The 25,316-nt window shown below is 38.6% G+C and overlaps 1 protein-coding gene across 1 annotated transcript; it reads left to right on the top strand.

The window, feature by feature from the left end:
- elovl6 (ELOVL fatty acid elongase 6) lies at positions 1-20,545 on the top strand. The gene is made up of 4 exons (XM_023298752.3): positions 1-260; positions 15,789-15,920; positions 16,909-17,060; positions 18,078-20,545. The coding sequence occupies exons 1-4, from the start codon at positions 178-180 to the stop codon at positions 18,518-18,520; spliced, it is 810 nt and encodes a 269-aa protein (XP_023154520.1). The 5' UTR covers positions 1-177; the 3' UTR covers positions 18,521-20,545.
- Positions 20,546-25,316: the final 4,771 nt, after the last annotated feature.

The raw sequence follows: 25,316 nt of genomic DNA, 5'->3' as shown, positions 1-25,316 counted from the left end.
GCCGGTGGAGGAAGGTGCCGCCACTGAAGAGCTGCTCGCGCACAACCGCGAGGTCCCGACAGCAGCGCGAGCGATGCTAGTGTGCGGAGAAACGGACTGAAGAGACCGAAGAGAGAAGCAGTTCCGCCCGGGCACCGTCTACTTCCAGCAAACACACGCGCGCACACAGCCAGCAGCATGTCGGTGCTCGCCCTGCAAGAGTACGAATTCGAGAGACAGTTCAACGAGGACGAAGCCATCCGATGGATGCAGGAGAACTGGTAATGTAGCGTTTGTGGCGCCTCGGTTTTCTAATCCCGTCTGTAGCGGTAAACTGGCCGCAAATTCAGCGTGGTGCGCAAAGAGAGCTAAATGTGAATAAATAAAAGGCTTGTAACGGCGCTCACCGGGATTAAACCTCGACTCTCTTGTCACCAAATGACTGCTTGTGCTTCTGAAAATGAACAAATTCAGGCAGGCCTGTAGCCCAGCGGGAAAAAAAATAGTACGCTGCTCTGCTAGATTTAATTCAGCCCGGGCTCAGTGGAGACACTACGCTGTGTCGTGCATCATTCACGGGGAGGATTTGCCCTTGATTTTCATGTGATTTATGTGGCGCTGTAAAGGTCATGCATTCGTCCAGCTGCCATTTCTCCATCCAGTCACTGGGCCAGTAGTTTATGGAGCCAAGCCTGGCCATAAGGCTGGCAAGCTACATCACCATCACTCCTAAAGACATGGCCTTATAATAATATCATAAATAATTCAGTTAAATCTGCCTACTACAGGTCTGTATTTTGAAGCCTGTGCACACTAGTAGTTCCATAGACTTTAATAATAACAAATAAACATATAGCATGCTATTGTAATGTTATTCAAAACTTAGCTCTGGATAATCTATATTTTGTTCTGCATTATAATGGTTTGGACTCTTTGTCAAATACTCATTTAGATGATAAAGTATCACATATAATCCAAGGTAACTTCTTCAAACCAAGCCTTGCAACCCAAAGATTTTATATTCATACTGGTATAAAACAAAGAAAAATCCAGAGAATATAAAAAAAAAATCCAGACAAGTAAACATATTGCATGGTTTTGTACGGTTATTCAAAACTTACCACTGAATATATTTTGTTCTGTATTATAATGATCAGGACTGTTTTTCAAAAGCTCATTTAGATGATCAAATACGAGATATAATCTACCAGAATCAAACAGCCTTGCAACCAGTGGATTTTATATCTAGACTTGTATAGAACAAAAAAAAGTCCGGACAAGATGAAGTATCTGAATGAAAAAAGACTGAAAGTATGTATGAACCACCTATCACAATTGGTGGTATTTTACATTCTGTTGATTAAGTGATATACTAAGCATTTTGGCCCTAGAAAAGACAATTGAGGAACATGAAGCACTCATCAACTCAAACATACGACAGCTCCATCAGAGCAAATATACAATGTATTTTCAGAGAAACATGAGTTAAGATAACAAAAAAAACAATAATTGGAGTTTTGTATCATTATTTACACAAGGCGGTGTCTCCTGGGCTTTGCCACATTACAACATACTTGTACTCAACTGATATTCCGGTGTTGATTAGTATGTGCAAGTAAATATTATATTGTGTGTAGTGATGCGATTCATATGTAGGTCATGTGCAGGGCCATCCAACCATCTTTTCATGTGAAATCACCAAAGGGTCATTGTCGTCCAGGTCCGCGCCAGGTTGAGCAAGAAATGGTTCTAAGCACAACAGAATGAGTCATGCGTAAAGTTAGCATAAGCTTCATTAGGCATTCAGTGGCACTGGGTTTGTAAAAGGAGGCACGCAGTGGGCATTTATCTGGCTTCTCCTATCATCTGTTTGAACTGCCTGCAGAAAGGAGCACATTTAGCATTCTTTAGCACACGCCTCATCTGTACAGAGCTCTTGCAGAGTAGTTTCGTTTTTACTCATTGAATGGAAACCTGAGTGTGTGTTTGTGTGTGAGAGCGAGAGGCAGCATGGCAGCAATGTGTAGGAGCTGTCCATACCCTGGTACTGACAACCGACCAATAACGTTCATCTTCTGATGTCTGCTGACAGAGTGTTGGCCAATCACGTCGTGGCTGATCTGTGCCGGCTGATCTGTGCAGTTCCGTAGTGGAGGATGTCAGGCTGGGCCAGTGCACATGGCTGAAAGAGGCAACAACTAGAGAAAATGGGATTTGATAGGTTGTTTATTAAGCGCATAATGTACAGGGGGCTGCTGACTAAGTGTGGCGTGTTGCTGGGGCTTAAGGGTGGGATAGAAAAAACAAGTTTGAAAGCGTGTGTCATGCAAAATAAAAAAGGAAATAAAAACAATTAAGCTGTCGTTTTACAGGCTAGTTCAGGATGACACTTGAAAACCCACAGATTTATATATTTATTTTTTCCCTGTACATTGATTTTAATCAAACTTGCACACTGCTGATTTTATGTATATATTTATTTATTTGCTGAGCGTCTGAAGTCCCCTGCTTGGCTCCAGAACTTACATCAATAAAACCAAGAGCAAATATGAATTAAAAATAGTTTTTGGACGTTAAAGGTCCATTTAGCACAAAGGTTGGGTATAATATAAGGACGCTTTTTTATGATGTGCATTATTTTGCAGCTCCTTTTGTTTTTGTCATATCCGAATAAGAAAATCAAGTAAATAGGGTGATAGATACTGGTTTTCAGCATATTAATGCTGCTCTAAAACAGACATAATGTCAGTGTTGCCCCAGTATTAGGTATTATTCTGTGACATTATAACCACAAATGCTCATGTTTGAGAGTTTAAAAGTCAGAGAACAAAGACGCTTAAAAACTACATGTGACTAAATCATAGTTAAAGGTATTACTTGTTTTTTTTGTCTTGTTTTTGCCAGATTTTTTACTCTTGAATAATGCATCTTTGTACTCTATAGCTGCAACAATTCATTGACCAGTCATTTTTTTGTCTGCTATTAAACTAATTACAAATTATTTTGCTAGTAAGCAAATCGGGTTTGAGTAATTGGGGGAAAAAGTCTGAATTCTCAGATTTCAGCTTCTGAAAAATTGTGAATGAAATAATAAAATATTAAAATATTTGGCTGCAAGACTTAATATATCCATCAGTCTCATATAATGTTGACACCCCTTTTGTGGAGTTAAACAATGAGAATAAATGCAGACAAAAAAAAAAGAATTGTGAATAATTTCTTTTTTCTCTACTGTGTAACCGAAAAACTGAGTATCTCTGGGTTGTGGGGAAAAAAAGCGACATTTGAGGACATAATCTTGGGCTTTGGGAAACACGGATTGCAAACAAATGTGATGAACAATTCCTTTCTTCCCTCATCACACCAAACGCAGTCTGATTTAAGAGGTTACAAGTAGACGCGAAAAAATGCACTTGGTGGATACCTGTGATATACAAAGACGTTTAAAGTTTTTAAATATTTGTCATTGTGGACGCAGAGCTGACCACAAGACAATGATGACTGTCAATCAGGAAATATGAGGTAAGGCAAATTTATGGTATATTTAAGTTTTGACATAACTATTCAGTTTGTCTAAAAATTAAACTTTTACAACGCAAGAGATTCGATACAGATTTGCATAAGCATGTTTGCATGACCAGTAAGTGATAGAACCAGCATACGGTTGGCCTTTAGCTGCATCACTGTTGTACATGCTAATATTAATGATTGTCTATTCATTAATAGCGGTAATGACTAAATGATGTTTTGTTTAGCGATGGGTGTAACACAAGGCAGCTAACGGCTAATTTTTGTAGACAATCTGTTTTAGCCAGCTAGTCAGAAGTGCTCAGAGAGGATCTAAGCTAGTACAAATAAGCTGCAGGTTATAACTACACTTAGCAAGGGCCAAGGAATGTTGTTGTATTCCTTTAATCATATATTGTCTTTGTCAAAGACAGAGCCACAATTTTGTTGTGTCTTGTACATTTCAAACATACTTTGAACAGTTACGTAAGTCAAGAAGCCTGTTCTTTGACCATCTCGTATTATCATGTTGATGAATCAGCTTCATTTAGGATTCCTAGTGTGTGCCCTGCTTCACTTTCCATTCTTTAATGCGTGACACTTGCTAAGTAAAATATGTTTGTTTTGTAAAAGAAATTTCCCAGTTAAAGCGATCCCTGTGTTTCAAAAGATCAAGACATCTGCGGACGTCGTGTGTAAATATGTCCTGTGTGTTCATGTCGTTGTTTTGCAGGGATGAATGGAGACTGGTACGCTGAGCTGATGTGCTCCCTGGAGACTGGCAGCAGACAGCTCTGCATTGTAAAGCAAAGGCAATTAAGGAAGTGGTTGTAAGAAAGGGAGGAAGACGTGATCCAAATGCTTTGTAACAATGTTAGCATCGTGCCCTTTTCCTCTTTTGGTGAATTGCATATCGGTACCCTGAAAACACGAGGTAGCGTAGGGGCAGAATCTCTTGAATTTTCCACATCACTGATGACACAGTTTGTCAAACTTGACGTTGCTGATGAAATTGTGGTTCACCAACCGAAACTAATCAATGGTTGGAATAAGTATGTTGAAAGAATTGATGGAGCTGTGTGTAGCAAAGTGGGAGAGAAAAACAACTCTTGCTTCGGATATTGCTGTCGTCATTGCTTTCCTGCTATTTTCGGAGTGTCTGTATCACGTTGCACCTGGAAGCTGGGCATCAATGTATTTATTGGGGTTGGGTGCATTTCTTGTGAAGGTGATATTAACATGACTGAATCTTTACCGTCACATACTCTCCTATATCTTTGGTACTCTTCTTCCGTCACAGCCTCGTTGAACACACACACCTCAGCTGATTATAGAAAGACAAATCCTCATGCCGTGATTTCTTTCTGACAGTTGAATTAGTGTGATATGTCTTTGGAAATTGATTTATGTATGTATGATTGTCTATGAAACACCATCATTTGTTTGTCGCCTTTTTTCCCCAAATAAAACATGGTTTAACAAACCCATGCATTGTCTAGTATTCATGTTATTTTAAGTCAAACTCCGACATGTGTAGCATATTCAATAGTTTTGAAAGACTGCAGTGCATCCAGCTGAATATTGTGGTAATGATAGAACCGTGATCGTCATTTATTTCATCTGGCGTGCTGCATGACAGTACTGGCAGATTATCTCACTTCAAATGGAAATCCTGTCTTCCCACCCATACCTATATCAAAACCTGAGCTGCTTCATGCCATAGCTGCTTGCTTGTGATCATCAGTATAGTACAAGCACGGCAGTTATCAAAGGAAAACCAAGAACAACATGGTGAAAAAACATGACTAAAATAATCAAATTAAAATAATCTAATATCAGGCGTTAGAATTTATGTTTTTTTACTATTGTGATTCATTTAATTTGATATCTGTGCTGGGTACAATCTGCTGTATTTAAACATTGCCTGGTATGTATTTCGTCTGTCATGTTTTGCAGTGTGTTTGACCTTACCATCCAAAAAAAGAGCTCTTACCCACTACATACACACTGAACCTGCTGACTCATTCTGTATTACCACAGATGTCATCATTCCTCATTACGATGCAGGTTGCTTGGAGTCTGTTCTCTGTTTTTGACAAGTCTCTGTAGATAGCATCCCCAGGGGTCTCCGCACATACGATAGATCTCTGGTGGTTTTGCTCTGGACTGATAAGCAAGGGAGGCAACGTCCTAGAATACTGCAGTGAGAATGAACAATGAGATCGTTGTTGTGGTCTGACTGTTAATGTTTATTCACACTGTTTATATGATTCAGCTGCTTTATGAGAAATCTAGCAGTGCTGCTTTGTTCTAAAGGTTGTGTTGTTTCATTTAGCTCAACACAACTAATTCTTTCCTGTTTGATTCAGAATTATCACAGCTCACTGAGTAGTCTTGAAAGTTCAAGTTTCTGCAAGTTGATGAGTTTAGGAGATAGCGCTCTCTCCTCTACGTCTCATGTTACTTATTCAAGCCAAGAGCAGTCCGGCCTATTGTTTCAGAGATCTTGAGCCCAACCGTTAGATGGATGAGACCATTAGATACACTGGCTTAAATTTGGCATCGGGGTATCATTTCAGTAGTTACCACAGAGCTCATTTCCATTTGTCTTTCAGTGCATTTCATTTTTTCTATATATGTTTCTAGATGTCAGCATTACAGTCAGGGAACTTAAAAAGAGTGCATATTTAAAACCACTATGCAGAATATGTGGTTATAGTCAATAAGAATTCATTTAAAATGTAATTATTTTCCAGGTACTGCATTAAGGGGGTAAGAATCGAGTTACATTTTACAGTCACAGTGAGACGCCTTCTGTTTGTGCTTTATAATATTTCTGTGCCCTGATTTGAATATATGTCTTCAGATGTCTAATATTGCATTGCTACATCAGCTATCGGGAAACTGACTTGCATTTTTTTTTCAATTTTAACCTAATAAATCATTATTTCTTCTGCTAAACTAACTATGCAATGCAACTGCAATTGGCTCTGCATGCTGCTGCCATTTTAACAAGAGCAGCACATTATGATGCTGATCGTTCCTGACCATATTAACTCAGAATCGACCCTAGGCTCGATAGTTGTTAGGCTGCTCTTCTCACGACTGGTGTGGCCAGAGATGAAGATGGGGCCTGGCTCCTTGCGATTTAAGGTCTGCCTTAAGTGTTGCTGCTCCTTCACTTTTCAGATTTCATTAGGCATCAGATTTCTTAGTCTGTCTTTAGGTGTATTTTCAAATAAAAATAATGAATACTTTGATAGAAGTAACAACATGAGATGAATGTGACTCACCCAGTGGCCTGCCATGTCATTTTTTTAAAGGTTTAGTCAGTAAATTTGACCGTGTAAATGGCATAGATATTCACATATAGGTATACTGTTGAAAAATACATTTAGATTGAACAGTAGATATATTAGGTGGCAGATGAAGGCCAAATTATCCCCCAGCTAACACCAGAATATCTTTCATGAGAATTTACATTGGCATAAGATAATGGTGATCTTCACCACCTTAGCTGGCACATCGTAAAGCGCCTTAGCACCAACAGTGGTCAAATACCTTGCAGTGTACTTTTGAATGTTTGGAACATCAGTCTTTTTGATTAAATAGCATGGCCATCCCACTCATGCCATCCTTATACCAGAAGATTGCATTTCTTATACTGCTAGTGCTAAAAATCTCCTAACTATTCATTTTTTCACTGTTTTCCAGAGTGTAATGAGCACTGCAGCTTCAAAAAAATGGTAATGTGCTACAGACTTGTAGTCATGTTGAATTCTGCAGTGCAGACAAAAAGTCATTCTTCCATAAAGTCCAAATTGGAGTCACACCTCATCGGTCCAAGCTCCCTTTGCTTTACACTGTCAAGAGAGATGACATGTTTGTTGGAGACGCTTTGGTCCAGAGCCTTTAAGTAGATTCACAGAATTTAGCTGCTTCTATTGTAGTGCATTTGCTTTTGCAAGCTTTACTGAGAGCATATTTTCAATGCAGCAAGTCTAGAAAAGCATGCATCCCTTTTGAGAATGAAAATATTTTGCATACTGCATATTAACAGATCAGAGAAAGATAAGTCACTTGTCGAACTCAGGTTTTAGGTGACTTTATTAGTTTGGAGTAGATTTGAATATAATACCTGACTAAATATATTGATACCTATACTAAAACCATACCACAGTTAAAACCTGAAACATAAAGAAAAGTAAGAGATTCATGGATGGCCGAAAATAGAATTTCAAATTAGTTTTTTATTAATAAAAAATATATAAATACTTTGACAATGCCTATGCAAGGCAGTGAAAATGTGAAGCAAGCCATTAGACAACAGAATCGTTACATTTTCTTAATAATGTGTTCATACATTTTGATATCCAGGGCATAATAAAATTATGTGATGTATCACATTTTTCTTTGAAGCCTCTGAAAAAATTGGCATGTCACTCAGCAAAATGCTTTGACGTGTTGCTGCCAGGTGAAACATCGTTTAAAGAATGGCTTTGTGTTGTCCGTAGGCTCACCTGTTGCCTGTAGGCAAAATGATGACACATGCCACTTTGTTCATCTACTTTTTGGACAATCCGTGCGTGGTCGGCAACTTGCCTTCATGCTGTAGTTGGCTTATGAGAGAAGAAAAAAGCAGATGGCATTCTGACTATGCCTGAAGGGAGTGGAAGTAGGGTGCAGCACACACACGCTTGCCTCGCTGTTGCACATTGATTCAGCTCATAACAAATATGACCTCTCTTGAAACAATGATATTCTGTTCGTACTGATGAGATTTAGTATCAGTTTTAATGACAGGGCATTGCAAACATTTATTACTATCGGTACACCATGCAGCACTAGTTTGCAGCATGCACCATATCATTCTTTTTCACATTGACTCTTTGGACTCTTCTACAACTTCCTTCAGATTTCCAAATTAAGAACCTTGGGATTCCAGTAAAAAGGTATTCTAAAGGTGTGTGGATCTGGTCAAAATGTGCACATTGTGGTTTAAACTGTTGAGTGTTGTGCAGTCAACGCTTTCTAGAAGCCATTTGTCTGGCATCTTAGGCTGAGCATTACTCAACGTATTCATAAGCACTTAAGTGCTGAAATAATTCCCACTTAACAAAAGTACTCTTCTGTTTCATGAGAAGATATACTGTCCTTTGATGTGGGCTATCCGATGCACAATGAACAAAACCAGTGAGTAATAGGTTTTTATTTTTTTCAAGTTATTTTTTTGGCCGTTTCGTGACAGGAGAGCAGTGAGAGATAGACAGGAAAGTGGGGAGAAGAATGAGGGAAAGACCTGCAGCAAAAATCCATGGCCCACTCAACCTGTTGAGCTACAGGGGTGCCGAGTAAAGTGGGCATGTTTTAAACTTGACTATATCGTGGTGCTTCCTGGATGAGAGATTATTTTGAAATAGCTATTTCTTATTTACAGCACCTCTTGGACTTGTTTTTGTGGTTTTCTGCTCATCCCACACTTTGGCACTGTAACTCTCAGTGCCTTTCCACTGTTTAATATACAGACAACACTGCCAGGGAATAGAGTTGTACACTCTGAACTGAGCTGCATGAATGCATGTGTGTGCACACATACACGCGCACACATTTGTTGTGCATATAGTTGTGTGACACTGTAGACACACTGTTGGTGAGAGAGTTCGACACCAGCTCACTGTCACAGGCGTGCACACTCATCCTCAGACTGCAAACACAGGATTACATAACAGGTGAAATCTCCTGGACCAGCTAATACAGATCCAAGTTCCACAGCAGGTTATCCAGCAGCTTTATACAACACTGTCAGTGGGGGGAAGGGAAGGTCTATGGAATCCTCATTCTTATATTATGCGCTGTGCTAAAGAGGCTACATGAAGAGAACTCTAACTACTGAAAAACCGCAGGCATAAAGTGCACACTGCTGTCATATTTTTTTCTCATGGGACTTCAAGCTGATGCCTAGAAATGTTTCATGCCTTTGCTCAGCTGTCTGGCAGTCTTGTTTGCAGTTAGACTGGCCAAGCTTTCACAGCCTGATAAAGCATTTCTTAGTGGAACTTAATTGGTTTGGACAGTGTTGTTGGGCTGTAGTGGCAAAGGGCACTTCTGGAGTTTCGTTTGTTGGCTTTCTGCTCTTTACTCTGTCAGATATGAAGACCTTTTTTTATATCAGGTATTCAGCACGATTTGGGAGCAGTGCAAACTGGGCCAACACCCAGCATCTCACATTGTGAAAACAATCACACATGAGAGAAGGAGATGCCAGAGATGCTGTACTTACCTAACTGAGCATACTGTTCTAGTTGTACACAGAGATCATTGTCTAATCACTAGTTTGCTTGTATACAAATATACTACAACCATGGAATTAGTAATGCCTGATTTGAAGCCACACAACTACATAAAATACATGATTTGTGTCTGGGCTCAGAAGTCTTTGTAGTGAATGCATATGTAGAATTGTAGTTTGTTTAAATCGTTTTCACAGAGTTGCCACTGCTGCTTGCTCTTTTTTGGAGAAAACCAGTTACTTTCCAAGCTTGCTGCAAGCAAGAAAGCTCTGCTGATTCTGTTATTACGCCATGCTGATCCTTTCCAAAAGAGCTCTGACGTTGTAGTTTTTCACTTGTGCTGTCTTGTGCAAACAGCAGAGTCAAGCCTATTACCTCAACGCTCCAATATATTGTCCTGTGTAGACATAAGTCAGAATCAGAAGTGTGAGTTGTAGTGTTTTTAATTTCATTTTTCACTTGTATTCAGCATTTTTTTTTGTCTTTGTGCATATTTCATTTGTTTTTTTTCCTGATGCTACTTGGCCTTTGACCATTTACCTTAGCCCCTTATATTACCTTACCTTGTAGTTAGTAAATGCCTCTGCAGAGTAAATTGAAACACCAATGACAGACCTGATCTCCTCATATATATCGTCTCTACGACACCATCTTTCCTTTCGTATCGTATGTTGCTTGTCATTTTAGTCATTTCAGAGTAAATTTTTACGAACTGGCCCAACAAGATGCTTTCTGTAAGTTCAGCAAGGACTCACCAAAAATTGTAGCATGTAAAATCTTGATGAAGTTGACTAGAAGTGTCCGGATTCTTAATTTGGTGTTTATTCCAAAACAAAGGTCTCTGCACATAGAGAAAGAAGTAAATGCTTATGTTGATGCTTTTGATCAATAACTCTATTGTACTCCCAAAGATACTGAGTATTTAGTTTCTACAAAGTAGTAATGATAGCAGTTCCTTTGCTATTGAATCAATTAAAAAAAAAAAAAGTAACTTGCATTTTTGCTTTTATTTAGCACAGCCAAGTGCAGATTGTTCCAAGTGGCATCGAGTCCAGTTTTAAATTTCTTGGTTGGATCTGAAAATTTGGGTGGAGCAGTACAGGCACAGAGGACAATTAGAGAAAAACCTGCACGATGGTGCAATATTTGTCACCTGGTGTGTGAGAGGGAGCTGAGAATGGAAAGAAATAGACAAAGCAGGGAGTTATAAATAGGAAGAAGAATCAATTCTCTCTCAGGCTGCATGACTGATTTATATACTTTACTGGGACATGTCAGCACTTCTAATAGTGAACTACTGATACATTTTGTACCAGTTTTATCATTTAATGCCGTCTAAGACCTGCAAAGTTTTTGTTAATCATTTGACTGTACATATGCATTTTGGTGCCCTCTAGAGAGGTTTTAGGCGCTGGTCAAACAGATTTTAGTCATCAGCAAAATTCTAACCATTAAGAAAAAACAGTAACAAAAATTAAACAGTTTTGTTACTGGGAGTTTTATTTAATCGGGCACCATTTTATTCATCAAATGGCCAGAGATATGAACAAATTGCATAGATTTCTGTCCAATAACCTCAGACAGATAAATTCTTTTTACACAGACCGGTTATACTTAATATTGTGTATAGTCACCCCCAAAGACCAATTTAGAGTCAGGAAAACCATGGTAACTTTAGTCCTATTTGCTTAAATGATTTATGTAAAGTGTTTTACTGGATGCTCATTTGTTCATTCACATATGCGCAAACATTTGAAATACAAAAACACTCAAGGTCAGATAATTATTTTATCTGAAAAAAACCCCCCACAAAACTGTTTTTCCTCTGGTCACGCTGCAAATTTAAAATAGTTTTTTATAGAGGGTCTGATCTGATTTGTGAAAAATTGTCAGAGCTTTTAAATAGCCTTTTTCACATGGTTTGTTAAGCTGCTTTTGGCGTAAGAGTTTAACACCGAGATGATACATTTATTACTGTCGTCTTAGAAGGCGCTACAAGATAAGCACCTTTTTCTGTTTCTTCTTGCGCTGCTGTTGTCTTTACAGCTTCAGACTTGCTCCATGTTGAAAGTGGTTTGTAAATGTTACTAAGCCCGATGTAGTAAGATTCCTGTCATGACCAGTGTACTTGTTGAGACCTGAGACTGTCAGATTAATTTAAAGGGCAGCATGTCTCTAAAGGGCTATAGATTCTTGTGACTGCAGATAGCAACTGGTGCTTCAGGGCTTTTGCAAAGACAACAACAGCACCTCCCCCTCTCCCACCACCTCAACCAACTTGTCAGCTTTGACCGTGCCCTTGGGATTCTTTATCCTTTATTATTTTTCTGACAGCAGCGTTACACAGCTTCTAAATATACTGCAGTAGGCTATAGGAAACTTTGTCCGATAGTCTACTTGCATTTTAAGATTATCAAACATTTACAAGTGAATAAAAAAAATTGTACACAGCAAGAATAATTCCGAAGTGTGCATTATTACTCTTTACTCTGATATTTGCTTACATGTAAAATTACAAGCCTGTTAAAACAAATACAAACTTTTAATGCATTATTCAATTCATTCCAAGTCATTTTTTTTCACACAGATGTCCACAAGATCTTTTGTGCAAGCTCAACTAGAAATGAGAAACAAGGATGCAATGAGATGAAAAAATAACAAACAGAATAATTGTCTTGCTCAGGCTAAACGGCATTTTCATGGAGTACACTTATGCAAGAGGTTGTTTTTGGGTAAAAGTCAACAAGGTTGTTAAAGTTATGAGTGCTTGAACATGGTTTTTGAGATTGTCATTATGACAGTTCTTTCAAATGTAATTGTGACATTGAGTTTATCTGTAATTGCTGTAGCATACAGCAAGACAATAATGAACAGTTGTTTAATTATTGATGTATATATATTTTTCCGTACAGCCAATTCATGCAGCACTAATGTAGGCAAAATATAAACAGAATTAAAATGCCACACAGAATGACAATGGATTAGCATGTTTGTATCTTTTAAAATGTTTTTTTTTTTTTTTTTACAAATCTAACCAACACTCCAAAAGCAATTCATAAATGTTTTACTTAATAGATTTAGTAAGCCTGTAGAGTTTTTGCTAAACTGTGATTACTGATGGGGCAAAGACATGCAAAGTCATTCAGTAATATCCTTCATGCAATGCAATCTAAAGATAGCCTCCATAAACTATTGGCCATCCTACTACAAAGCTGTTGCATCAAATTCCCTGAATGTTTTGAAGTAAGCAAAGTGCGTATGTGTGATTGCTTATGACGTTTTTATTGAGGAAGCATGTGTTATGTAGTTTTGAATCATAAATTGTCTGCACTTGCTCAGAGGTGCTTGAAAACAAGGTAAAACGGAATGCTTTATGATGAATCTGTGCAGGATCTCATTATGCCTGCGAGGTACTACAGCTCAGGCCATATATCACTCTGACTCTTGACCTCAGATTCCAGCACAGTGAAGGTGAATGTTGAGATTCTTTCTCCTCTGCAACCCCCCCCCAGCTTCATTACAGTATGTAGGCCACTGTGTGATGTGTTGCTCTGTGCTCCCCTCCTTCGTGTGTAGTTGAGAAACAGTGATGTCATTCTGCAGTCCAGCCCTGTTTTCATTCTGTGAAAGCAGCTCCTTTTGACTTTGACTGGGTTGCTTTGTCCTTTAGTCTGTGGAGGTGGCCTAAATTAGTTTGTGGGTTTCCTGCAAGAACAGAGAGGCGACATCTTTCATCCTTGAATACCAACACACAATGATGTCCTTTACTTTCAACAACCCACAATTTTATAGCACACTCATTTGCAATGTTCACTGACCTGCCTGCCTGGTTGCTGTTGTTATAGGGATAGCTCCAGCTTCACATTCTTGGGATGATTTTCTTGTCAGTACGGGGAGGTGAGGGGGAAAAAAAAGGCGATGTACTCTGTGACAGTGAGGTGATATTGCTAATATTTTGAAAAGACAGATGGGCCTCACATCCATTTGCAGCAGTGGTGTCACCCTGATCTTTACTCTTTTAATCATCTGGTGTTGGTTGAAGCATAACTGCTAATTGAAATTCAACTTAACTAACTCGCTTATATGGCTGCCATAAAAAACATTACAAAGGAAAATTTTGAAAGTTACCATCAAATTCAATAACCTGCTTACTGTATGTTGTCCGCTCCCCACGAGACATAATTTTTGGGGGGTTTCCATCCATATGTCCACATATCTGTCTGTCCCATTTTCATGAATGCCGTATCTCTTTAATACTTAGGATTAACTGATTAGAATTGGAGGTCAAAGGTCACAGTCAGTGTAACCTCACAAAACACATTTTTAGCTGTAACTCAAGAATTCATGTTCATTTTGAAAGAATTTTGCTCAAACATTTTAATAGGATGAAATGAGAAATTGATTAGAAATTTCTACCAAGAGGTCAAAGGTCAGATGTGGATATAAACGACATCTGGAGTGGTTGGCAGAGGCATGTAAGTGCAAGGCTTAGTTGTAGTGTTTTAGGTGGCTAAGAAAAAGAGAAAAGTCCTTTTTTCTCTTTCTTGCCTTGCAGCACACCTGATCAGCAAAATAAAGTGCTGCTGTTGTTGTGCTCTGCTGAGGCTGCAGAACAGAACAGGATGGTCTGCTATTTGCAGGATGCATATGTCATGGCTCGGTGAGAGTGAGTAGTGTAGTCACAGACAGAACACTTGACCGGTTTACTGCTGTGCTTGTATACTATCAGGATATTGACCTCACATAAATGTACCTGTCCAGAGGGTAATTTTTTAAAATATAATATGACAATACACGCCTAAAGCTTCAAAATAATTTAGAGCAATCCTTTTCACTGAGTAATACATTTTAAATTTGTGATTCATTTCAATGTCATGTTGTTGCCTTTGTATAGCCTCTAAACATCAGCACAAAAACAACATCGCTGAATCTGGAACATCTTTCCTTGGGCTAGTTTTACTCAACTCATTATCCAGTGCTGTTGGTCCCCAAGCGCTATGAAGGCCTCATTCCTGGTCCCTGTACACTATCCTCGGAGAGCAAACCTCATGTTTTGTTACGTTTCCCCCCCCAGCAGCACCACATAGTTACACATGTCTGTACTTATGAACATTAACCCTACTGCAGATCTAATACCTTGCCTGTCCGTCATAAGTTATTGTTCCCAAAACTTTTTTGGCTATGCTGCTCAAAATGATTATTCTGCTCGCTGTCCAATAGACCAGATAGTATGTTGGACAAAGCTGATTTAGTTTTAGGCAGCATGCCTTAGTCTTCCGTTGGCCCTGTTCAGCATCCAGTCTGTCAAGTCAAACCACCTGCGCTTTGGTATTGCGCTGAGCACTGGGAAATGCTTTTCTTTAGTTTCGGTTGGGCCAGGTGGTGTTGCAGCACAAGTCCTCTACTTCATGAGGCACAGCAGTGATCTCTGACAAGTCAATTAATTCAGACAGACCTCACAGGATGGTGGGAGTTGGAACTGAATAGAAACAGTAACCGTGAACTGAAAGCTAAGCATTTAATGACAGTTGGAGCTGGATTCATCGTTAAATCATAACTACAGCCGTTGCTTGTGAAGTCAGTGCAGCTACGTTATGTCTTTTTTGAACAGTATGTTTTGTTTATTATACTGCAGCTGCTGGAGGAGGAGCAGTTAAACAAGCAGACTGGCTACTGAAACTGTTAAAGGCCATTAGCTTGTGATGAGCATAAACTTTGTAGTGCACCCAAAAATGCAGCTTTTGTGGTAAATAGGTGCTTATGATTTCAAGATGGAGTTTGCATGTCATTCTGCTCTTGGATTGTATTTATGTTCTCTTTAAAATATGAGTGTTGCGCTATTTTTGTAACATTTATGCCAATTTATCTTGCTGACTCCTCACATCTGTTGTATTGGACATTAAGCCGAGTGTTGCTGAGTTAGACCAAACATAATCAACGCATTTACCTGTCTAGGTAAAGCAGTGGAAAGTCAGCAAAGCTTAATGTTATCTCTCCTGTTTGTGTTTACAGGAAGAAGTCCTTTCTCTTCTCTGCACTCTACGCTGCCTGTATCCTGGGGGGCCGCCATGTCATGAAACAGAGGGAGAAGTTTGAGTTGAGAAAACCGTTGGTGCTATGGTCACTCACTCTTGCTGTATTCAGGTGAGAGAGTCTATAATCAATCAATAATAATGTCACATTGTACTTACTATAGGCTCATTTTTGAAAGTAATATAAAATCCTGCACCTCTTTGAGAACAGCACACCTGTGACTAAAAGTAAATAGAACTCAAAAATGTATTTTGTGGAGGATAACTAAACTAAAATGCAATAAATGTAAAATGAAAACAGCAAAACAAAACTTACATTTCTTTGATTATTTTGAAAAATCCTGGAAGCGCAACATTTTACCAGGTGCCTTAAGGTATTAATAATACTAGAAAAAGTCACAAATGGCCTCTCAATTTCACCAAGAAGCAGTCTTTTTGCTTTTTTGCAGAATCTGGTTAGAGCCTAAGTTTTATATTACATGTTTACTAGTGATTTAGTGGAAATATCACGATTTTAAGTTTAGATTTAGTGACTTTTCTTACAAAATGACAATGACTAGTTCAAGGACCACTGCAAAGCTGAAAAGCTGAAATTTCTGAATTTCTGTTTTTACAGTCTCTGGCACTGATAAATGAGAGAATCCTTTTAAAGATAAATGCCTTTCTAATCTGCTGGTGGGTTTTGGGGGTTCAGAGAGTTAATGAGTTATTAGTCAAATTAATGACTTCAGCTAAGTAATAAATCTCTGGCCTTTGTGCCATTTACAAACAATTATCAAGCTCTGCTTTTCATAAAATACTTTTGGTCGGTCAAGTAACTCAGTAGACGGAGAGTTGATTTAATATCATATTTGTACCATGTCATGACTGTGATGACACTTGGATCTGTATTTGTCCAAATTTACTCATTTACTCTTTTTATTCCTGTCATTATCCTATTTTGAGCAGTTAATAAAAACATGAAACAGAGTAGTCATGTGATGATCCGCAAAAGCTCTGTGGAGTGTGTGCTACATACAAAAACAACTATGCTGCAATGAGTATCTCCACAGATTTCACTGTACAATGATTTGCTGTACCTGTTGTCTCTGTCCATGCAGTATATTTGGTGCCATCCGTACTGGGAGTTACATGATGTACATTCTGATGACGAAAGGGCTTAAACAGTCTGTTTGTGACCAGAGTTTCTACAATGGGCCTGTCAGCAAGTTCTGGGCATATGCCTTCGTACTCAGTAAAGCACCAGAACTGGGTAAGTCAAGACTTCCTTATGGCTTGTGATCATTACTGATGAAGCTTGCAGACATCCAAGATTTGATGCTGCAGAATGCCAAAAGCGCACTTCTGAACTGCGAGTACAAGAATTCATTAATCTATTGCTGTTGTTGTTTGTAGCTTTACAAAGTGTCAACAGTTTCCCTATGGTGATTTTAGCACTGAAAAAAACACTTTCACAGGTTTTCATTTGTACAAATGTAGAGATTTAATTTCATTTAATGGCTTTCATCCTCTAATACCACTGAACACCATAATAGGTCTTCACCTTCACCAGAAAAATAAAAAATAATAACCCAATGTCACAGAATGTAAAACTTCTCTTTGAAATCAGTTTTGAGGACCAGTTGTCTTGCTTGTCCATCCTCCTGGTGGTGAACTCCTGGCCTAAACCAAGAGCTATTGTTCCTCTTAGTGGGAGTTAATGGTGGCAGACACTCATTACCCCTGTTCTCTCTGTCTGGTTGTTGTCCAAATCAGCAAGTCTGTCAAAGCTGGAAAACCCACAGACTGGATTGTCACTTTGGACTCATAAAGCTCAGAATCCCAAATTTCCAGCAAGCTGAAACTAAGTTAATGCACATTAAGCAGAAACTGGGTCATGCATTACAGTCAGGAATACAATAAAAAATATTCCTCCACTAATTTAGCAAAGTACAATTGTGCATATTTACATATTTGTATCAGTTTAGAAATAGTATGTCTGAAAAGGAATACAAAACCATTTGAAACCCTGGCAACCACTTATATAAAATTATGTTATGGCTACTTATTTACTGGTCATCCTGCTAATACTATTACAGTAGTCAAACATTTCAATGCTACTGTGTGTCCCCACAGCTTTCTGGTTTGCCACACTTCATTTAGCTATTATTTCCTGCATATCTGAGCGCAGCTTGAATCACAGCCAGCTATTGTGAGTGGGAAATGATAACCCTATTCCCTTTTGTCCTCTCATCTTATCTACTCTCGACTTCCACTATCCTATCTGCAGGTGACACTCTCTTCATTGTCCTGAGGAAACAGAAGCTCATCTTCCTCCATTGGTACCACCACATCACCGTGCTGCTCTACTCCTGGTATTCTTACAAAGACATGGTGGCCGGCGGCGGATGGTTCATGACCATGAACTATTTGGTCCACGCCGTCATGTACTCTTACTATGCCTTGAGAGCGGCCGGCTTCAAGGTGTCGCGCAAGTTCGCCATGTTCATCACACTAACCCAGATCACCCAGATGCTGATGGGCTGTGTGGTCAACTACCTGGTGTACTCGTGGATGCAGCAGGGCCAGGAGTGTCCATCCCACATGCAGAACATTGTGTGGTCGTCCCTCATGTACCTCAGCTACTTTGTGCTCTTTGTCCAGTTCTTTTTTGAAGCCTACTTCAGCAAGTCCAAATCATCGGCTGCGGCTGTCACCAAGAAAAGCGAGTAAAAAGAAAATGCCATAAGTATGCGAAGAAGGGAGATGATGGAAAAAAGGGAGTTGGAAATGGATAGCGGGGACCAGTGGCTTGAGAGATAAATGGGCGTGGATGGCAGAGGTGTGGAATGGAGGCTGGGGAAGTGAGGGTTTAGAGGGGGTGGGAGGGTCACGAAGTGGTTGGTGTTTGTGCTTGAGCATTACTACTAATGTGCAGATCTAAAAAACCTCATTGGAGGTGATGTCTCCCTTGAGGGATGCTGAGGATTCAGCGCCACCGTAATCAAAAGCCATCCAATTGAATTGTCCACCTAAGGTTTAAAAGCCTCTCTAGTTTTCAAACCTAAACGATAACAAAAGGATCAAATTGTAGAATTACATCTGCCACAAGCATAAGTTTACTTATTATTGAAATAAAAAAATAAAGAACGTACATATGAAGATGGATGGAGCTGACGTTAACGTGAACCATCCAAGTATGTTTTATCTGTTGTCAGTGTTTGTTGTTTTGATTTGATCTGTCAAAGTAAACGTTTGATACTGGTGAGTGAATGAGGCTGAAGTGTTGGTGGCTGGTGTGAACTGATGGGGTGAACGGCACTGTATCGTCTGTGTCTTACATTGCAAAATGCGATATTTTTCTCAGGTCTTAGGTTATCTCTTTCGTAATATAATATGCATATCAAGACAAAGTAGACATGTTTAACATCTGCACCAGTTTACAGTATGGCTGAATTTCATCTAGAATGGCTGCGTAATTGAAAAAAAGCATGAATGAAGCTGAATGACTGAGATGATCACACTGCTCCTGGCCATGATGGGAAACAGATGCTGACAGTGCCCTGCTTCACCTCGTGTCATGAACCTTGTTAAAGTTGCCGACCACACTTGGAAAATGACTTGCCATTGATTTCCAGACGCTTCTATGTGTTGAAGGGTCCCTACCAGTGAAGAAAAAACAGTCTGTTGGACACAGAAGGCTTAAATGAAGGACAAACATATTTATGTTTAGCAAAAGAAAAAAAAAATCAAACATGCAAATTGTCAAAAATCTGCTGTATTGAAAAAAATAGTATGTATCCTTAATAGTGTCTGTTGTGCTATTGTGCATTTGCACTGTATCAATGTCAAAAAAAAAGCAATTGTTGCTGAAAAACTTAACGTATGAACAAAGAGTGCAAAAATGTGACATGCCTGTGGTGTTTATTTTTTTTTTGTCTCAGCTGCGACATCCTGGCATTGCATTCACAGAACCCTGTTTTTGGTGCTGAACATGAAAAGCCATTTTAAAGGAGCAGTGTGCAGGATTTAGTGGCATCTAGTGGTAAGGTTGCAGATTTTACCCAGCTCCCTCACCACTACCTCTCTAAGTGTGTAGGACAACTTACAGTGGTCATACTTAAAATCATGAAAGGCACTCTCCAGAAGCAGTGTTTGATTGTCTGTTCTGGGCTTTTGTAGAAACTTGGTAGTGCAATGTGGAAGAGCACCTGGTCCCTTTGTAGATATTAAGGGCTCATTCTAGCTAAGGCAAACACAATGATACGCAGTTACAGCCGATTGTACATGAAAATACAAGTATGACGACTGTACTCTGCTAACAAATCTCTCTAAATCATACACACTGGTCCTCTAAGGGCTATCTGGCATTTTTACAAGTGACATTATTCCGAATGGCCAGAGGATCAGTACTTCTAGATATCCAGTACATGTGTTCATCAGTTTTAATGATTAGACAGTTTGCTTGCATGCATGCAAAACGTTATTCAGTGTAGCAGCAGCAATGTTACGGTTCTGTTTCATACCTGACTGCTCCAGCATATCACTGATTCCACCTGTGCTATTGAGGTAAATGTGTGTCAACACTGGATAGAACTGGCTGGCAGCAGGTATAAACAGCATACATGATTGGAGTGACTTATCCAATAAAACATTCCATATTTACTACTGGACCTGCATTCAAAACTGTTCACATCGACTGTACTGGCCTCCCCTTAGAGGTACTGTTGTGCAATAAAGCTTAATCATTGAGACTAACGTTTGTGCAAAAGCTATTACGTGGGCAGATCCTTCACTTTCAGAATGATCAATTTACAATGTGTAGAAACAGTTATTTGCTCTCTTGTGCTGATTATTTTGGTACATGTGCCATTAACTCAATTCTCTGTTCTTTCTTACGATTCACGGTAAGAGGCGCAAGGCTTCCTTAACTCAAAAGTCAAAGTTTTTCCTTTGAAATAGTTAATCATGGATGCCATTATAGTACAATAATGTAACATTCTACCTGGCAGTATTGTTCTTTAGTACATGACTCATGACTTAAAAAACCCCCACCAGTGAAAATCGATGTTTTTGACTTTATCTTTTTTACTTTGCCAGACATTCGCTTCATTTAAATCCAAGATGAAAAATGTATAGAAAATGAAACAGTGAAGAGGGCTGTTTTATTGCAAACTAACCTACTGCACAACATGTTATTCATTAAGTTTATGCTTCACTATGTTTACAATAGTGAGTGCAGTGAGTGGGTCGTAGTGGCTGGAGAGAGTCCTGGGGAATTCTTAGTGTAGATTTATATCTAAGCCATTTTTAGGCCAGAAGATTATTTTCAGGGAAAAAATATAAATAGTAACATAAATAATATAGATTAATTGGAAGAATATTCTTGATTAATTGACAGAAATAAAAACACTGTAAAGGTGAAGAACATGGTCAAATAAACCGCTTGAGTTCATAGTTTTAAAAAAAAATTGAACAAAAAAACAGCAAAAACAGGACACATGGTAGCTTTGACAGTAAAAGAAACAGACAGCTGGCGGTGACCCTCTAGTTTCTCCTCTTGTTTAGCAATAAAGTGAGCCGTTTAATTACCATGTATTGTGCTACAAATTGGCTATATGTTGTTCCCGACTGCATACGGAAGTCTGAAGAACCCGAAAATGGCTTCATAAATGCGGTAAGTGCCAAACAATACTGAGTTGTTAACATAAGGAAACTGAAAGTTGGATGGATGGCTAGCTCGGTAGCTAGGTAACGTTAGCCACACTTGTCATTGCAGCTAGCTTGAGAATATGAATTTACGTACATTTTTTTTGTCTAACCGAGTGCTGGAAAAGGATAAACTTAAAAAAAAAAATAATGCCACAAATTTGGCTTAAGTGACGTATATTGCTTTAGTTGGGTACTAAACTTGTAAATGTTGAATTTAATTAACCGCAGCTGCGTCCAAGACATGAAGTTCACCTGGCTACGGAAGTTTAGCTTTTAGCTGCAACCCAGGAGAAGAGCTCAGTAGCGTCAGAAAGAGTGATCAATGCAGTGTTTCCGGCAATATCAACAACATTACTGCCAGTGTAAAGCTTCTCCTACACAATAATAGCATCAATTTCTACCTTTTCTGATAAAGTTGGCAAAAGTGTCGCAGAAACGCCATCAAATGTACATTTGTTCATTGATTTTCAAGGTAGGTGTCCTCAGCATCTTGAAGAACTTCACGCAGTTTTTTTTTAATTGTTTGTGAACTGAGGGTATCTCAGTTGCTTATGTCTCTTCTGGTAGTCCCAGATTTACTGGATGATGTTGAGGTCAGGGCTCAATATGGGTATGATGCAGGATATTTCACTGAAAGTTGTTCTTTCTGAATCTGGTTGTATGTTTGGGAGTGCTGTCATGCTGAAAAATGAATTTTGGACTGATCAAATGGTTCGCTGATGACATTGTATGAAGGATAAGAATCCCTGCACTTTACAAACAGTGGTGTCTCTTCTGTCAATCTGGCCTTGGTGTATGCTTGTATGTCTATTGTGGATAAATATGAATTTGAGAAGTTATCTCAAATGTGACAGATGAGACCAAATATGGACAGGGACAAACTCTGTTTTTTATTATTTCAAAAGAAGAAAAATGTCTCAAGTTCTGAAAGGTTACTGTTAAGCAAGTTACTTTTTAATGCACTTTGAGATGTGACCAAAACAAAAGATGGTGTTTCTAATCGGCACTTAGTTTTTATGTTCATATGCACCTTAACCTGTGCTTATATTTACCTATCAAAATGTGTTGAAGTTGTGTGTTTGAAATGTAAAATTTAAAGAAGCAGTATTTCAGCACAGGTTTAGTTTAAGTACTGCTCTTCTATTGTGTTTATGTCCTTTTGGATGTGGCAATACGTTTATAAACATCCAGTGTGTTTGTTATCTGATCTGTTTGTGTTTATTTTAAATGGTTAACTTTGCTCAGTGTCTGCTAAAAACATCCGGCCCAGCTCATGTTCTTAGTCTCAAAATCCGGCCCGAGTCAATTTTTAATTGAATATCCCTGATCTACAGCAAGAATGCTTTGGAATTGAGATTTTTCTTGCCGTAAGGTATAATGATAGCATTTTCTAATGTAGTGGAATTTATAACAGGGAAAACAAGTGGAACACGTTGGCAGACGTCCTGCACAGTTATTTCTGCACAAAGGGCTGCAAATCCATTAAGTACTGTGTCTCTGAGACACCCCCACTGAGTAATACTATTTGTAAAAAATAAAAAGACTAGACTTAGAGGCTAACTTCACATTTTTTGTGACATTTGTCTGAATTTAGGTTGCATGCAATTTATTTTTCACTTTTTTTGTTGACATCCACTGTGTGTTCTGAAAAGGGTTAAGGCCCAGCTGACCTTGTCTAACATAGACGCCTGTAGTTTAAATGATTGTGCTGACATATTTAGATATATGCTACACTGCCAAGAAATGCATTTCTGTTCTGTTCTCTTAACTATGTAAATCCAAGTGTGAATTGATTGATCTAATGGAGGCATCATTGTTTTATTAGTCTGCTTGCCGCATGTTCAGTCCTGTTAGTGGAGACCTGATTGCACTTAAAGGATCACAGAAGCTGTTGACTTTCTTTTGTGGTTTTGCCATTTTTGATTGATTGCTCCTACTGATAATATAGGGGTGACTTTTTGTCAAAGTTGACCCTTGACAGCGTTTTTTATTTCTATTTTTGTTTTTTTAAATACACTGTCGCCATCTAGTGGAGCAAAGACAGTCCAACAACAAAACAAAAAATCTGGAGATGCAATAGAATAGGTATGAACACTGAACACGCTAGTTTTAATTTTATTTGAGCATTTCTAAAGAAATCTAAGAGCAATCATTCTGATGAAGTCTTCTCTTTGACTAGTCTTTTTTTCCCCTTAAAGACTGGTTTCTAGACAGTTACAGAGGTGTTTTGCTTCTATATTAAGACACTCCACACCATTGAGCAAAAACAAACCCTAATGCTTTGGGTAGTTACAATTTGTATATTTGGTTTATTAATTTAATTAATTTGACATAAATCCATTGTAATGCATCTTCTTATTATGAAGAATTTTGAACATAAACATTTGCGATACAAGTTATGTATTTATGTTGTGATAATTGCAGCATTCATTGATTTGAAATAAGTTGGGTTCAGCTGCCACTTCAGGGAATACAGATTTTAGGCTTAGAAACATTGTTCTCAAACTGTTCTCATCTTCTGGCCCTCTGGAGAAAAAACTACCAATGGGACCTCGCCAGGTTTGGGTCTTTTGCTTCTCAATGGTGCACCCATAGATTCTGGCTCATGTGTCTATGTCCACTACATGTATTAGACCTCCCTCCCCTTTTGATTTTAAACCTGCTCAAATCCTCACAAACCAGTGTTACTCTGTCCTGCTCAAGAGCTGGAGGGACCAAATACTGACCTGAAGGATCAGAGCAAAGCCTTTGAGTGGGTAGCTAATTCCCTCTTTAGCCCTCATCAGCTGTCCTCTGGGCTGGAATGGAGACATGAGTGATAAGACAAAGCTAGACCCATCTGGCAGAAAAATACAAAATTAGCTAATGGTGAAGAAGTGAAAGTAGGGTTGTCACTTGTGTAAGTTTTTTTTACTATTTGTTGTCCCATCTTGCTTTTTCTTAAATCAATGTAATGCAACTCTTTCTTCAAATTATATTACTTAAAAAAAAAGTCAAATAACATTAATTGAATTACATTCAGGTAATGTTTTTTGTGTTTTTTTGTGATAATTAGTGTGCATATTTAACCAGTAACTCCATCCCTTTCATTATTACCAAATATTTGGAGACAAAAGAGAAACTTAAAACTCATAGCATCTGACTTGAGAACAACATTGAGTGATATAGTACTTATATAACTGCAATTTGGATTTTGCTTATTGTTACACCATACAGATTTCAAATGGTACAGTCGCATTATGATGGTTGTATTGCCACGTTTCCTATTTGTGATTGCTGACGGTTGAGTTTTGAGTTTTGTCACTGTTTTGAGCAGACTTTTGATTTTGTGCATGGAAGATGTTAATGTGCTAGCTACAATATTAATAATGTTACTTTCAAATCAGTTGACTGTAACGGCAGTTGTGTAGAAGTACATTAAATTCAGTTGATTTGCGAACACTAGCAAGTAAGTAGCTTACATTAGCTGGCATTATTATTACGGTTTGCAGGTAGTGCTTTGAATAAGAATAGGTTTAGGGACTATGCTGTAGCCAACAGTAACTGTGCACATGGACTTGGACATTATGCCAGAAAGCAAAATTTCTCTTTTGAGAAACAGCATCTCCATGTTTCTTTTGTACTTGTATAGATCAGTGGTATAATGTGTCTGTCACGTTTAGCAATCTAGCCACTTATTGCTCCATGTTCCTTTCTGTTTTAAACCTGCCTTCTCTCCTGCGAGGGAGGTGGATTAACCAATCAGTTCACTTGATGTGTAGGTCTGCACGGCATTGTGGTTGTGGGTCTCAATGACCTGTAGTTGTCAGTAATAACC

Source organism: Amphiprion ocellaris, chromosome 13, assembly GCF_022539595.1.
Source record: "Amphiprion ocellaris isolate individual 3 ecotype Okinawa chromosome 13, ASM2253959v1, whole genome shotgun sequence".
NCBI classification, from domain to species: domain Eukaryota; kingdom Metazoa; phylum Chordata; class Actinopteri; family Pomacentridae; genus Amphiprion; species Amphiprion ocellaris.
The sequence above is the reverse complement of the archived record's forward strand: the minus strand, read 5'-3'. Positions and strand labels throughout refer to the sequence as shown.